This window comes from Rosa chinensis, chromosome 2 (assembly GCF_002994745.2).
Source record: "Rosa chinensis cultivar Old Blush chromosome 2, RchiOBHm-V2, whole genome shotgun sequence".
Lineage (NCBI taxonomy): Eukaryota > Viridiplantae > Streptophyta > Magnoliopsida > Rosales > Rosaceae > Rosa > Rosa chinensis.
The window spans coordinates 25462608-25480404 of NC_037089.1; the positions used below are offsets into that span (position 1 = coordinate 25462608).

The window sequence follows — 17797 nt, forward strand, 5'->3', positions numbered from 1 at the left end:
GAGCTCGAGAGCTAAAGAGAGAGAGAGAGCTTGAGGGTACAGGTGATAGCGACGGCGAGGTGGTGGAGGTGGTTAATGAGAGAGAGATAGTAGCGGGAGTGAGCGGAGAGGAAGGCTATGCTGGCCTTGGAAAGAGGGATGGAGAGGAAGGAGGGGAGAGAGAGCTTGCGGGTATAGGTGATAGCGCCGGCAAGGTGGTGGAGGAGGTTAATGAGAGAGAGAAATAGTAGAGGGAGTGAGCGGAGAGGAAGGCGATGGTGGCCGTGGAGAGAGAGATGGAGAGGAAGGAGGGGAGGGATAGGGTTTCGGGCAAGAGTGAGAGAGAGAACGATGAAAGTGAGCGAAGGTAAAAGTAGGAAAAATAACAAAGTGTGTGGGGAATGAAAATTTTGCTCCCGCGTTCCCGAAAGTTTTTAACTTAGTCTTTCCGCATTTTTCTATATTTTGGAATCAAAATATAGACATCGGTCAACAGTAACAACCGATGTTAATTATGTAAATAGAAATCGGATTTTCAGAAACCGATGTTATAATATTTTTTTACATCACGTGCAATCTCAACTGATTTAAATGACGTGATGTAAATGAACAGAATCCTAGTAGTGAATTGTGGTTTGAAGTCTGCCACAGATGAGCCTACGAGCATTTAACACTACACCAAAAAATGAATCAGACGACAATTTTTCACTGTCGGCTGATAAGGCACATTGCTGTTGTCTATCTCAATGTCGTCTGATGGGTAAATAAGACAATAGGACATAACTGTCGTCTGAGGAAATTTTGCACAACAGCAACGACTTACATAACTATTATCTGAACACTAGAAAGAACAACAGCGATGAGTATCTTAACTCTTGTGCAAATTAATTTCAGATAACAGCTGCTAGAAGAGAGAAACTTGTGAAGAACAATCAGAAAACATTGGCTTGTAAATAAACTGTTGTCTGAATGAAGGTTGTACATCATCTGACTAGTTGTTTTCTAAGGACTGGATTTAAACAAGACAACAAAAAACTGAAGAAAGCATTGTCTGTTTGTATTTGATACTACATGTTTCTGAAAAAATCTGTTGTTTGAGTTTTTATTGGACAATGGTTTCGATGTAGAGCCTTATTATGCTGTAATGGCTCCAACAATAGTTTATGCTATCCATTTAGTTGTGTTAGCTCCCTTGGACAATTGTTTTTCCTCAGTTGAGAGTGGTATGAAAGTGACTCTAATATTTTACTAAAAGTAACTTTCATAATAAATTCCAATAGATCCAACAAAGGCAATTTCATAAAGCATTAATCCATTTCATTAGCTTAACAGGCTCTCTAATTTCATCAGGTTTACATGATGATAAATAATAATACAACTTGCTGGGTGTTCCAAGCTTGATCTCCCAATGACTTCACATTGCCTTTCATTTCCACCATCTCAGTTCAAAGTCTTGAGCAGTTTGATACTAAATTTCCCATAAGTGGTTGATCTGCAAACGATAGCAAAGATGTTGCAATTAAAGACTAATGATAAAGGAGAATCCATATACCAGCTGCAAGTATATTTTAGGCAAGTATTTCCAACCTTTTGTCAGCAATCAAGCAGAATGCATATACCAAACAACATTATTCAGCTTCAATTCATTACTACTAAAATGCATTCACTTTTAATATCTACTTACCATTTCTTGATTTCATTGATTTACTCTGATGCATTGCTTGCATAGCAAGACCAATATTTCCAGTTTCAGCTATCAGCGGACAAAGTCTGTGACAATTGTCCATTGCTTGCACTTCTTCTTCACCTTTACAATTCTCACCATCATGCTCTTCTAATAATCTCTTTGCTCTTCTGGACCACATATCAAGTGCCATAACTACATCGAAAACCAGTAGACATAAAGTTATGTTCAATTTCATAAAACAAATGGAGCGGACACAATAAATCAGATAGTCTTTTATACAAACATACCTGAATTTGAAAGATTACAAAAATCTGAGTGCACACTGTTCCAGAACTCTGTGAAATCAAATATCATCATCAAAATCTCAACTTCATAAAAAAACAGAGTTCAATTGGAACAACAAACAAAACAAAAGAATGTTCATAAACAAAATTAATCAATATCCAAACATTTACTGCATAGCAATTCATTTCCTGCAAATCACTGCATAACTCTACGTCAATTAAGCTAAATAAAAGTAATCTTAAGGGTTGACTAATCAGTTTTCAATTTTTACAAAAGCTGATATATAAAAAGCTGGCACATTTATACTCCTCAATTATCTAGTAAACATGCTACTAGCTCAAATCTTTCAGTACAGATGTTTGCTTTCACCTGAGTTAATGATTTGTTGACAAAATTCAATTGTATGCCGATAGCTAATTTGGCATATGTAAATAGCTAATTTGGCATCTCATTAAGTTGTTTCATTAGTACATGAAATCAATTCTACTGAAAGAGAATATCTAAATTTTCTTTTGTCACCTCAAAGAAGAGCAGAAACAATCAAAGCACTCATCTTCAAATCAAAATCAATATATGCGGGGATATCTAAATTTTCTTTTCACCTTAAAGAAAAGCAGAAACAATCAAAGCACTCATTGTCAAATCAAAATCAATACATGTGAATCTATCTATGAGTGTGCATAGACCACCCCATGACTGCCTCTATAGAACTAAATGGAAGGAAAATTCAGTATAAGAAAAAAGGCAATCAAATAAAATAAGCCTTCAATGAAACTACATGATCATATTTTTACGATTACATCTCAGACTAAGACACACCAACATAGCTAGACCACTTGCAGAATCCATACATTTGTCACTATTCAGTCAAAACCAATCATCCAACTCAGACCCCTAAAATCTTCCAACTCAAGAAATCAAAAATACACTAAAAGCAGAAAACTCAAAACACCCAATAATCTAAAAAGCAGTACTAATCTGCATAGTGCCCAACACAAATCACCACTCTTTATCGGTACCAAGAACTAAATGTTCAGAAAAGAACCAATCTTTAACTCCACAGACAAATTTTTTTACCTGAAATAATGTTGAGTCACAAATTACTTATGCAATTGTGCCCCATAATTATGAAAATTGATTTGTCTTCTATGCTAATTTTACCCTTTTTAATCCATTTTCTTTTATTTGTAGAAAACCTTGCATTAAGAATAAAATGACTATTTGAGGATTGAAATGCGGAGATTTGAAGGTAGGGGAAGAAGACACGGAGATTGGTAGAAAATTGCAAATCGACTTTTCAGGCAAACTTTTCCGGCGAGCCGCCACTCATGGAGGGTCTTTTCTCCAGCAAAGGAGGACCATGGTGGTGAGAATATCCCATCACTTGAAATTCAAATATCTCCCTACACCTTGTCTTTTTATCACCTTGCCAATTTGGGACAATTTGGGGGACAATGGTGTAAGAGCATCTCTTGCACACTGGGGGGGGACCAAAGATGACACACCTAGCTGATCAAAAAGAGGCCAAAGACCAATTATTCAGAATTCTTGACTCCATTCAATCATCTTCATCCTATCCAAGATCCATTTTTCTCTCTAGAGAATAAACGACCATTTCCACCACTAAAACCACCATCTCCACCTCTAAAAAACCTCAATTTCCTCCATCACTCAACACCACAACTCATCTTAGAGATCCCAAATTTCACTATTCTTACCAATATCAAGAGCTTGGAGCAAGGAGAAGGAGGTGACTACCACTACATCATGTTCTCGGAGACCCATCTCCACCACCTCTTCTGGCATCATCAATAGTCACCCTTTACTCTCTATTTCTTTATGTATTTGATATTTAATAGAATGTTGAAGCTTGTGTATCTAGCTATGTGTGAGTAGTGAAATAGTTGGGGCTAGGGTTGAAAGCCCTAGCCAAACTTGCTTGTATTGATGCTTTTGTTTATAAAATGATGCAAATTCATGTTGTCATTCTCACATGCTAAGTCAATAGTTGAATGCATTACTTAGACCTAATCAATTTGAGTTATGTGTTTGCCATGACATGAAGTTTTTCCTAGAGATTGATTACCTAGAGATTGATTACCTCCGGTAATTGAATTTGTCTCTAGGTAGTTAGCTCTAGACTTATCCGGTTAGAGTTAATAAAATGAAAGGGGTTTAAGCCTTAGTAGTCTTATCCGGATGCTAAGAGGGTAGTTGGACAATTTGCTTTGCATCATTCATATTCAATTGCTTTAAGGCTTGCAAGGGAGGCAAAAGGTGAAACCCGATGCCCTAACTCCCATCCATTTGATAACAACTTGTTTTGTTTAGCTTAGTTTATATTACTTGCTTTCATTGTTTCAATTTGAATAGAAACCAATCTCAAAATCAAAATCAAATCTCTACACACCATCTTGTACATACTCACCGTGAACTTTGGTTCACTTGTGAGCCTTTGTTTGTGATTGTACATTTGCATATTCTTCTAGTTTTTCCTTAGGTTTTCCCTACCTAGGAAAGGATTTACCAATTCTCGTGGGTTCAACATCCTTACTTAATCCCCTATTCTATAACTTGTACCTCTTGCAATTAAGAGTGGCTTTAGTGCTAACAAGTTTTTGGCGCCGTTGCCGGGGATTGGTGTGAAAGCCAATCCCTAACTCGGGTAGCCTTAGGGATTAGCTAGAAATTTTCCTTGTTTTTATTTGATCTTTGTTTGCCGATCAGTCGTTTGTGTTCATTTCGTGTGATTTCTGTTTCGCCGACCAGTCATTTGTGTTCATTTCGTGTGATTTCTGTTTTGCCGACCAGTCGTCAGAAATTTCCAACCAGTCGGCAAGTGTCCTTTTAGGGGTCAGAAGCTCACCGACCAGTCGGCAAGTGTCACCGACCGGTCGTTTCCCCTCTTTTCAGCAGTTTTTCAATTTCTCATTTTTGGTTTCTTTTTGTATCTTGACTTATTTTCTTACCTTTGTTTTGAAATTTTATAAGTGTTTATGTCTCACGAATCACCTATAAGTAGTCCAAGGAGCAATTCAACATATTCCACTCCATCATCTCCAAGCACACCAAGTGGAGACAACATATCTATTGATCAAGTTCTTGAAGATAGTGGTGAAGAAACTTGGATACCGCAAAAAACTCTTGATCTCATAAAGAAATTGGAGGAAGAGTTGCAAGCTAAAATAGCCCGGATACCCACAATGGTTGAACCACGCCCCATGAAGGAGTACACTTTGCCAACAATCTCCAATCATCCAAGTTGCATCGTGCTTCCACCTTGTGCCGTTGCTTTTGACATAAAGCCGGGGACTATTGCAAACTTACCCTTCTTCTCTGGCTTGCCAAGTAATGAGCCATACTTGCACCTTCAAGAGTTCAATGAAGCATGCTCGACTGTTCAACTTTTGGGTATTGATGAAGACAACATGCGTCTTCGGCTCTTCCCCTTTTCATTGAAGGACAAAGCCAAGAAATGGTTGTACAAGCTTCCCCCAAGTAGTATACACACTTGGGAAGAGATGCAAAGGGTATTCCTCAAGTTCTATTTCCCTCCTCACAAGTCCAATTCATTGAGGAATGAGTTGATGAACTTCTGAGAGCTACCAAATGAGTCATTCTATGAGACATGGGAGAGATTCAAGGATATAGAAGGTGGTATTCCCAATCATGGCCTCTCTAAGGTAGCGGTTCTAATTAAGTGCCTTCTACACCGGACTTTCACAAGACATAAGGAGGAGAGTTGACAATGCTTGTGGGGGATGTTTCATGAACAAGACCAAAGATGAAGCGATGAAGATCCTAGATGAAATGAGTGAATCTTCTCAACTCTATGATGGTGCCTCGGATAGAAAGCCAATGATGATGAAGAGTGCACAAGTACCTATGAGGGAGCAAGAGCAAAGGAGAGGCATGTATAATGTTGACATTCAAGTGTTCAAATGCAACAAGAGTTGAAGCGGATAGAAGGAGATATGCAAAAGCTTGACATGATTCTACAAGCACAAGGAAGACCCCTCAATCAAATGGCATCACCAAGCCAAATTCGGGAGCCTAGTTTAGGAGTCAAAGCCATGGAACAAGCTTGCTTGATTTGCGAAAGTGTGTATCATAGCACAACAGAGTGTTCACAAAGCGAACCAAACAAAGCCAAAGAATGACCCTTATAGCAACACATATAATCCCGGATGGAGGAACCACCCTAATTTTGGTTGGGGTGGGAATCAAAACCGTGAACAAGGTCAAGGTTACCAAAGGCAAGGAGGTGGATATCAAGGTGCAAGTAGCTCACACTTCAACAATCAAGGAGCAAACAATGCTTATCATGCTCCTAGACCACCTTATCAAGCACCACTTCAACAACCTCTAACTCTACAACAACCCCAAGTGCCAATTCAAGAAGCAAGAAAGACACTTACCCTTGAAGAAATGATGGCGGCCTTTGTGAATAATCAAGCAAAGTAAGATGAGAAGATCAATGTCATTCAACAAAGTGTGAGCAAGCTTGAGGTACAAATAGGCAACTAGCTAGTGAGTTGAGTCAAAGGAAGCAAGGTGTGTTCCCAAGCCAAGTGGAGAATAACCCAAGGCATGAAGCCAAAGCTATTACCACTTTAAGAAGTGGAAGGCAAGTGGAGAACAATGTGTAGATGCCTACCAATGAGGAAGATGTAACTCCAAGGGAGCCACCCGGTTTTGAAAGAAGATCAAAGGGGAAAGCAAGAGAGTTGTCACATGGAGAAGTCATCTTAGGCTTCAATGATGGTGAAGAAGAAGCTTTGAATGATAAGAAGAATGCTTATGCCGATGAGAAGCAAGAAGAAGCTTTGAAGGACAATTTCAATGCCAAGGTTGGAACTCATGATAATGAAGCCTCTCCTTCTACTCTAATTGAAAGGCCATTCAAAAGAGGTATCACCTTCAATCCTCCTTTGAAGATTGTGCAAGAAGAAGAAGTGTCTCTCTCTTACCCTCAAGCTATATGGCAATAAGAGAAAAAACTCAAGAAAGAGAGCCAATTGAGGGAGATGATTGATTTGTTCAAGAAGTTTCATATAAACATTCCAATCCTTGAAGCCGTGAAGACAATCCCATCTTATGCTAAGTTCTTGAAGGATATGTGCATGAAGAAGAAAAAGTTCAAAGAATATGAGCAAGTGGCTCTTTGTGAAGAAGTGAGTGCTATCATTCAAAGAAAGCTTCCACCAAAACTTAAAGATCCGGGAAGCTTCACTATTCCAAGCAAGATTGGAGAAACTAGTTTTGACAATTGCTTGATGGATCTTAGGGCAAGTATCAATTTAATGCCCTATTCAGCTTTAAAGAAGTTTGGTCTTGAAGGAGATTTGAAACCAACTTCAATCACTCTCCAATTGGCAGATAGAAGCGTGAGGTATCCTAGAGAAATCTTGGAGAATGTACTTGTCAATTTGCAAGGTTTGTGATCCCGGTGGATTTTATAGTCCTAGACATGAAGGAAGCCCCCATGGTTGACAATGAGCTTCCTATCATCTTTGGAAGAGCTTTCATGGCCATTGCCGGGGTCAAGATTAATGTGAAGAAAGGCACCCTGAGCATGAAGGTACTTGGAGACAAAATCAAGTTCCAAATCTTTCCTCCCCTTCAAATTCTGGATGACATGAATGAATGCTACTTTTTGGGTTACTATGGAGAGGCAAGAGTAAGGGGAGATGAGAAAAATAAGAAAGAAGTTTGGGCACCTCTTCAGGTTTTACCATGTTCACAAGGCTTTGAGTCACTCCTCACTCCTATCAAGAAGAAGAAACAAATTGGAGGATTGCTCAAGGGAGCACTTGTTGACATGGGAGCTTGCCTTGGAAGTTCAAAGAAGGTAAACAAGGGAGATGGTTGTCTCAAGAAGCCCCCTTGAGTGAATGAAGAATCAAGGGACCGGCAAGAAGTCCTTAAACAAAGCCCTACTTGGAGGTAGCCAAGCTCATAATGCAAGTGAAGGAGGAGGAAAACCCTTGAAACCATTCTTGAAAAAATGACACCATTAAAGTTTAGCTTGGAAGGCAAGGGCTTAAAGCCTTGCATGTTGGTGATTGTTGGTGAATTGAATGAACTTCATGGTCTACAAGGGGGAGTATTCCTAAACCTTTTTCTTGCTTTATGTACTTCATTGCATGTGTTTAAATTCCGGGCACTTCTTTGTTTTTGTGATAGTTTGCATGCTCTTTCTTACCATGCTTGACTCTTTCATTGCAAAGCATTCAAGAAAACACTTTTTAACATTGAGGACAATGTTAAGTTCAAGTGTGGGGGGAAGGCTTAGTATAAATTCAAATTGTTAAAAAAAAAAAAACAAAAAACAAAAAAAACAAAAAACAAAAAAATTGTTTTTAGCTTTTAGTTATTTCTAGTTTTGTTTGTGTTTAGTTCCTTCAAACTCCTATGATAAAACTTGAACTTGATTTGTAAAGGGCTAGAAAGCATGTCTATGTCTTGCGAATTCAATTTTTCAAATAAAGGTGATGGGACTTATGCGTAACTTTATTGTTACCTTTGATTGTCAAGTTGATGCATTGAGATAGGGTCGGCATGACAAGATTTGTGAGAACTATTTGCACCACAAATGTGAGTTTTGAGCCTAATAAAAGTGCATCCAATAGCTCTTAGCACTTTATTCTTCATGTGTGATCAATCTTTTGTGAATTGTATCTCTAGAACTTGCTTTATATCTCTCAAAACTTTTGTCAAGCATGAATACATCGCGGAAATGATTGAGACAATAGGAATTCCACCATGGCCAAACAAGCTCTTGTCCTAAAAAGATGATTATCCTTAGCTTGCCAATTTGTGCCTTTTGTTAGCCTTTCATTTCTTTGCACCACAATTGTCTTACCTTCTAGCTTAAACACTAGCCTTACCCTTTCCAAGTTTTCTTAGTGAGCAATGTGAGATTGTATATGTCAAGATGCTTCAAGAAACAAAGTTTGGGGGTACTTGAAAAGAAATATTTGTGGGGGAGTATTATGTTTGTTATGCAGTTATAATTTGTCTTTACATTTCAAGAAAATCAAGAAAGAAAGTCAAAAAAAAAAAAGAAGAAGAAGAAAAAAATCCAAAAAGAAAGTTTCTCTAGTTCAATAAATAGTTTTTAGTTTAAAGTTTGGGGGAATGGTTAAGAGAGTGAAGCATATGAAGCATCTTAAGGTCTTAAGTTTGTAAAATCTCAATAAGGGAGTTGCTTGCTAAGTTGCTTGGAATTTGTGATTCCCTATCCACTTCATTTCTGTAACCCCTTGCCCTAAGCCCCATTACAATCTAATAAAAGTTCTTTTTGATCCAAGATGGTTTGTGCATGACCTGTGGAGATGAGATTGAAAAGCAAGCATATGGCGGCATTTACATGAGATTGTTTGAGTGATAGTATAGCTAACCTTTAAACACTTGCGTGAAAATTAGAGTGAAAATCTAGTGAGTTTATGGTTAGCACGGTTTTGTTGTGCAAGCTTGGTTTTGGTGCATCAAAGTGACAATCATGGCATGACATACATTTCACTCTAGCATTTGTCCCATAGCTTCATAAACTTTTGAGACATGACTTGATTTTCTTGCCTTGAGCAAATTGTGTTCTTTGAGGATAATGTTGGGAGGATTAGGTTGTGTTAGTTTTGTTATGTTTCGGATTTGGGTTAATGCTTTTACTTGAGGACAAGCAATATTCAAGTTTGGGGGTATTTGTTGAGTCACAAATTACTTATGCAATTATGTCCCATAATTATGAAAATTGATTTGTCTTCTATGCTAATTTTACCCTTTTTAATCCATTTTCTTTTATTTGTAGGAAACCTTGCATTAAGAATAAAATGACTATTTGAGGCTTGAAATGCGGAGATTTGAAGGTAGGGGAAGAAGACACGGAGATGGGAAGAAAATTGCAAATCGACTTTTCCGGCAAACTTTTCCGGCGAGCCGCCACTCATGGAGGGTCTTTTCTCCAGCAAAGGAGAACTATGGTGGTGAGAATATCCCATCACTTGACATTCAAATATCTCCCTACACCTTGTCTTTTTATCACCTTGCCAATTTGGGACCATTTGGGGGACAATGGTGTAAGAGCATCTCTTGCACACTTGGGGACCAAAGATGACACACCTAGCTGATCAAAAAGAGGCCAAAGACCAATTATTCAGAATTATTGACTCCATTCAATCATATTCATCCTATCCAAGATCCATTTTTCTCTCTAGAGAATAAACAACCATTTCCACCACTAAAACCACCATCTCCACCTCTTAAAAACCTCCATTTCCTCCACTACAACCTCCATTTCCTCCACCACTCAACACCACAACTCATCTTAGAGATCCCAAATTTCACTATTCTTACCAATATCAAGAGCTTGGAGCAAGGAGAAGGAGGTGACTACCACCACATCATGTTCACGGAGACCCATCTCCACCACCTCTTCCGGCATCATCAATAGTCACCATTTACTCTCTATCTCTTTATGTATTTGATGTTTAATAGAATGTTGAAGCTTGTGTATCTAGCTATGTGTGAGTAGTGAACTAGTTGGGGCTAGGGTTGAAAGCCCAAGCCAAACTTGCTTGTATTGATGTTTTTGTTTATAAATTGATGTAAATTCATGTTGTCATTCTCACATGCTAAGTCAATAGTTGAATGCATTACTTAGACCTAATCAATTTGAGTTATGTGTTTGCCATGACATGAAGTTTTTCCTAGAGATTGATTACCTTTAGGCAAAAAGGGAGCATGAAAGCACACCATGTGTGTATGTGAGGGTAGTGAGCTAAAATCACCTAGAGATAGGATTGGTTTGCTTGCTTGGTTACATAAACTCTAAGCTTTATGCATTTAGGGGCAAAGGATTGAGACCTATTCGGTAACTGAATTTGTCTCTAGGTAGTTAGCTCTAGACTTATCCGGTTAGAGTTAATAAAATGAAAGGGGTTTAAGCCTTAGTAGTCCTATCCGGATGCTAAGAGGGTAGTTGGACAATTTGCTTTGCATCATTCATATTCAATTGCTTTAAGGCTTGCAAGGGAGGCAAAAGGTGAAACCCGATGCCCTAACTCCCATCCATTTGATAACAACTTGTTTTGTTTAGCTTAGTTTATATTACTTGCTTTCATTGTTTCAATTTGAATAGAAACCAATCTCAAAATCAAAATCAAGTCTCTACACACCATCTTGTACATACTCACCATGAACTTTGGTTCACTTGTGAGCCTTTGTTTGTGATTGTACATTTGCATATTCTTCTAGTTTTTCCTTAGGTTTTCCCTACCTAGGAAAGGATTTACCAATCATCGTGGGTTCGACATCCTTACTTAATCCCCTATTCTATAACTTGTACCTCTTGCACTTGAGGGTAATGAACATGCCAATTAAGTTTCTCATTTTGCAATTTTAGAAGCTCACTTACTTGTGACACACAGGAGACCAAGTTATTGTTCACTTTTTTGTCGTCGTTGCTAACTGACTTGGACTTTTGAGATAGAGGTGAAGCTGCACAAAGTAGCCTTCAAAATAAAATTGCTTATATCACATATGAATATATATATATATATATATATATATATATATATATCTTTTCATACGAGACAAAGCATCAGAAGTGTTCTTTGGAATAACTCAAATAAGGCAAAGCCTTCATTCCCAGTGAATAATTCAATAGCAGATGTGTATTAATAGAGTAGCAAACATATGATAAAAGAGGTCCTGGACATATACATATACCTCTAAGGCGTAAGCAAGTGAATTATCATCAATGATAAAAGCCAATGCCTCAGAGTTCTCATCTAGTGAAGCAAGCAATGCTTTTGCCTCACTTATTTGATGGAGAACATTGTTCTTCTATCACTAAATAATCATCACAAATATCAGTAAAACATCAAACAGTCCCTAATGTAGAGATAAGTGTGTGTTAAAAAGAAAAAGAAAAAGAAAAAACATGTACGAATTTTGTTTGGTAGAAGAGGGTAGCTTGGAGTTCAAAGCTCACAATTAGATAGGCGATGCTCTTTACTTCCAAAGGCACTTTCCTATCAGGCCTATCCCTTTCTCGATTTTGACGCTCTCTATCTCTAAACACATCATCCATATGTAGAACTAACCAAATTACTTAAAACACTGCACAAAAGCTTAATTATAAACTATCGTGAAGTTAGGAGTTTGTCAATTTATACAATGAACCATTTGTCAATTTTGTCAAACACTTAGACAGCAAATAATATGTTCTGGGGCGTTGAATGCAACTATGATTTCAAAGCAACTACTGATACACAATTACACATCACACAGAGATAGAAATAACAACTATGAAGAAAACTGGAAAAAGCATAAATTATCGCCGCTTTAGAGCTCTGGCATTGCAGAAAAGATATGAGACAAAGGTAGTAAAATAATGGTCCTATGGGATGCAAATCATGCAATTCAAACCAAGCTTGAAGAAAGCCAAACCAAGCAAGTTACGTAGAAATTCGAAATCGAACCTAGCTTGAAGAATCTGAAATCAAAAACTGAAATCGAAGTATCGAACCCAGAAATCTGCTTGAGCTTTGAGGACATCTGCTTTGCTACTTGAGTTCTAGGCGATTGAAGAATTGAAGACTGAAAATTGAAAACCCAGAAAGTATTCAAAGTAAGAAACCGATCGATTGATGGATTGAAGAGTGAAAAACAAAAACCCATAAACTCAAACTTTTCCATTGAAGACCCGCAGGACCTCCAAATTCAAAAAAAAATGCAAATAAAAATTCATAATCTTTAGAACTGAAGCTTCGATTTTGACAAAAAGGAGACTTCAAAGCTTACTGAATCAAAGCGGTGGGGGAGGTGTTGCAAGATGGCTGCTTGAAATCGACGAAGGCAAGGGAGCAGCAGCATTGTGGATTGGAGGGTAGCGTGCACAGACAGGAGTCGGTGCTGGGCTTGGGTTTTGATCGTATTGAGGTGTTGGTTAGATTGGTGGTGGCGGTGTCGTGAATTGATGGCCAGAAATGCTGGTCTCCAGCGATGGCAGGGAAAAATGGAAAGGAGAGATAACAAAAAATTGGGTGTGCAGCCGAGGAAGAGAGAGAGTGTGTGTTGTATTTCTAGGGTTAGTCAACATCAAAGTAAAATTTTGTCGAACTAATGGAGGGAAAAAATGAAAATGAAAATTTTGGCCAAGTGTTGAGTATAACTAGGGCGCGCAAACCATTTGAACCATAAAACTCAGACAACATCAATTTCAGTACATTGTCTGAAACAGAGTGGCACAATAGACAACTAAAAAACTGTTGTGTGAATCAAAACAATCAGATGACATCTTTTTCAACCATTGTATTAATGGTAATTGCACAGTAGAGAAGTAATAACTATTGTGTGACTGAAAATAATCGGACAACAGCAAAAATCAACCATTGTATAAATGAACCTTGGACAACATCACATAATAACTGTTGTCTGAATTAATTCATTCAGACAACATAAAAAAAATCAACCATTGTCTGAAATGCTACTGCACAAGAGCCAAGAAAAAACTATTGTCTAATTCAAAAACTTAGATGACGTAATATTTCTTGCTGTCGTCTGATATGTGCTGTCTGATACCGAAATTGGTGTAGTGTAAGATAATGCTGCTTGTTTTGAATAAAGAAGCAAAGGCTATATCAAAAGTGACAACACCAAGCATAATCAGCAACAATAGACTCTCCTCAAGATCAAAGTGAACTAGGTTCAATCTGAGGATAGTGTGGCAGACTTGCTCACTAAGTCATTGCCTAAATTCCACTTTCGAGAAACATGTTGGTAGCATCTTTTGCGGAAGTTATCAGAACTCCCATGACCGTTGTCATCAGGGGGAGATGCAGACATCAGGGGGAGATGTCTACATGCACTATGCCAAAAAGGCCTTCAGACGACAGAACTGTTCTGTCGTCTGAACGAACAAAAATGTGTCGTCTAGTACGGTGTCGTCTCTTGGGGGCATCAGACGACAGAAGTGTTCTGTCGTCTGAAAAATCAGACGACATAAAAAAATAAAAGTCTTGTGTCGTCTGATGAGTTTTGCATTTTGGGAACATTGTGATCTGTATCTTTAAAAGCATTCAAACAACAGTTTTGTATTGTCTGATAAACAAAACAACCACAGTATTTTTTAAATGCTATTGTGTGAAGCATATTTGCAAGACTTATTTGTGTGGTCTGAATGCCCTTAAATAAGAAATATGAAGACTCGTATGTAGTGTCTTCTCTCATATAACAACAATTAAAGGTTGTGCTAATTTACTTTAAACGACAATTATATGTGGTCGTAAAGAGCATCAGAGGACAATTAAGTGTCGTTCTAGGGTAGGTTTGTATGACATTTAAGTGTTGTGTGAAAGGTTTTGAAATTATACATATGTGATGTTGGGAAATGGTTTAGACAACAGATATCATATTCTTTCTGTTATGTCAGTCTCATTACGACGACAATTTACTGTCGTTTGAGATTATTTAGACGACAAATATTTGTGGTGTGAATATAAAAATGACCATTTTATAGTCTGTAATCACGTCCAATCACACTTATTTGTTGTTGTTATACACTTTAGCCAATACTTTTATCTAACTTATGTTATTGTTTTGCCTTTCAGACTACAATTTTCTGTTGTCCCATTGACAAAAAGACAATAGACTTCTAATGGGTTTTTGTGTTGTTTTTGCGCAGCAGCAACCACACATTTTAGTGTGCTTTTGTTGTAGCTTGCAATTTGAGATAACACATATTAGTAGTCCCCTGTTGCGATTGGCATGCATGCATTTGGAAATTAAAATTGTCATTCATTAAACCATAAAATCCACATCCAAAATCATTCTGGAAATAATCCATCATCGTCTCGTGTACACAAGCCTAATCATGAAAATTAGTTCAAAATGGCCCATATCTAAAAATCTAGGCAGACAACAAAATATATGCATGCAGTAGTACTGCAAGCTAATAAACTAGAAGCACTACACAATCCGGGCAACCAAGTAAACAACATAGCAAAATAGCTAGCAATACTGCAAGTTTGTCCAAGGTTTTATTGATCTTGAACTTGGGTAAATGGAAAAACTTTGACCCTGAACTGAAGCAAAGCAGTAGCAGCGTGACACTACTGTGAAGGTACCTTATCCAGCACATCGGTAGAGTTTGGAGCGTGACAGGTACCATGGTTACAGTTCCCATAGCTTCCAGATGGAGTACCGAAGCTTGAAAATTTAATAGTAGAAATGGATTGCCGGTTTGTACACTCTAGGCGAAGTTTAGGCTTCTTTTGCTCCTTCAGTTTGCCTCAGTTCTTGGTCTGCCATTTCTCAACACGTGGGTGACTTTCAGAAGATCAATCTTTGTAACATCGCCAGCAAGCTCCTCAAATACCACCAACAAATTTTGGGATGGCTTGAGCCAATACCGAGGAACATGATACCTGAAACATAGATAGAATATAGGAAATTAGTAAATAGGTACTTAATGCTTTTTTCTGATCTAGTTGTAAACAAGTTTATACATACCATTGTTGAGTCGGTTGGAGACAACCAAATTGGCACTTGTTAATCCTGAATGTACCAAAATAATTGCACGCGCTGCAGTTACCATTAGCATGAACAATCCAGTATCTTCCAATGAACAATCCAGTTACCATAAGCTCAATTATTCCTTACGTTTTAGTTACCTCTAGGAGTGATATACCATATGATTAAATCAGTGGTTGACCCTAAACTTTATTTAGCATGACATGGTGCTTCATTTGATTGCTGAAAAGTACACACAAGTAGAGACTGTTAGATCATAATGTCATGGTGTCCTGAAAAGTACATTGCTGCTAGCTCACTGCTTTATTACTGATCCTAGTGTCCTGTAAATTGCTGACTCACTTTGGGACCAGAGCACCCCATTTAGAACATTTACTCAAAACCCAAGGCCAGCTTAGCCCCTCCCCTTCCCTTCCCAGGCCCTAGGCTTCCTTTGTACCCAAAACAAGAAGGAAAAAAAAACAAAAGATGAAGACAAAACACACCAAGAGCGAAGAAGACAAAACACACAAAGCACCAAAGAATCAAAAATCGAAGAAATCAAAGAAATCAAAGAATTGAAAATTTGAAATGGTAGAGCAATAGAGCATTAACCAATTGAAACGGCAGCTTACAAAAATGAAAAATGAACCAGCAGAGCGTTAACTAACACTAACAGACCTGGGATCTCTTATTTTAGACATTAAGCAATGGAGGCGACAAGCTTCATATATAATAAGCATCATCATTTTGGACCTGTACTAACCTTGTACTTAACTCGTCATCATACAATACAAAAAGGAAAGCAGCATATCATATGTACCAGACTACCAGCAATGAAAATCACTATGATTTACAAAAGGAAAACACAAAACAAAATCAATCTCAGCCAAATAGAAAAACTCACGTAAATAAGCAAAATTAGAAGTAGCTAACTCATCCAAATCAAGACTAAGTACCAAAATTAGAAGTAGCAAACTCATTCAAACAGATACGAAGAAGTGAACCACTGAAGAACAAATTCTTCTCTTCAAAGTTCAAATTGTCCAATACTCCAATTGTTCAATCCAATTGCAAAATATTGAAATAGATTCAGTACCCAACTAGCCATTAAGTCATTAACCAATTCAAACATCCAATTCAAACTTAGAACTTACCTTAAGAGACTAAATATGATGTGTGATGCACTCTGAAAATAGAACACCAGAGAGATATTTATAAGCAGCCAGTTATGTTTACATGGAAATTTATACATAACTGACAAACGTGAACACAAGACAGAAGTGTAAATAATTTCTTTGACATACCAAGATCAATAGAAACCCAAGCCACATGCGTTTAGGTGAAGGGAACGGAAGCATTATGCGGCCAACACCATAGATGGCAGCTGCAAAGAAATGGAGAAACAAGTGTAATGGACGAGGGTTAAGACCAGAGAGAAGAGAAACTGGTCCATATGAGCAGATGCCTCCAAGCCTCTAAGGGATAAGACAGTGTTGTATCCTTCCCATCTTTGTAAGAGCATAACCAAACACTTTCTGGGCATCAATCGACTCATTTGCACAATCTGTGGTCAGGAATAGATATTGTTCAATGTTCATCAAAATTTAGGTACTAGTTTAGTAATAATCATTCAACTTCAGTAGAAGTATGAAGTTAAAAGTATGAAGTTAAATTAAACAATTTCACAATGCACACAATTCTAGATTAGGTGATTGCTTACCTTCAAGACCCAACTCAATCAATTTGAGATATCCCCCAGGCTGCAATAGCTCCCCAACAATTCTGTCTGGCTCACTCAAGACTTTTGCACTCCAATTCATTTAACTCAGCCTTACTAAGTAATATTTAAGCTATCAGCAGCAGAAAATGCATACAATCTTCTAACTCACCTCATCACTCCATGCTTGTGCTTTCAAGCTGAACAATTTGAGGCAGTCCAAGGTCCACCATTTGAGCTACTGTTAACAACAAGCTCTCGGTTAACTTCATTGATTTTCAGGAGCTGATAAAGAAATAGCTTATATAGGTACTAAACTAGGACTGTATTTACTGGGCGAACTTACCCTTCAATGTTTTGTTCCTCACGGAAGTTGCAGAAAGCAATGCAGCCATTTTTAACTCTTTGTGCACCAACACTATCAAACAACAACAAAATTCACCACAGTGAGTTTTAGACCTTTTTGATGTCCTAGATCTGAAACTAGATTCAGGTTCTTGTACAATTTAATTTGAGGGGTGCAGATAGTGGACTTAACCCAAGTTTGAGAGACATTTAAAGAATGTTGCAGTAATTTTCTATTTAAGAGAAAAAGGGAAACTTATGTGTAC

General features: G+C 37.8%; 1 protein-coding gene across 1 annotated transcript; it reads left to right on the top strand.

Annotated features, from left to right (window-relative positions):
* The first annotated feature begins 6978 nt into the window (after window positions 1–6978).
* Window positions 6979–7395, top strand: LOC112183986. The gene has a single exon (XM_024322301.1). It carries the CDS (start codon window positions 6979–6981, stop codon window positions 7393–7395), a length of 417 nt encoding a protein of 138 aa, XP_024178069.1.
* Window positions 7396–17797: the final 10402 nt, after the last annotated feature.

What these genes read in the sequence shown, in the direction of transcription:
- LOC112183986 (XM_024322301.1), top strand. Translation starts at nt 6,979, where the DNA reads ATGATTGATTTGTTCAAGAAGTTTCATATAAACATTCCAATCCTTGAA.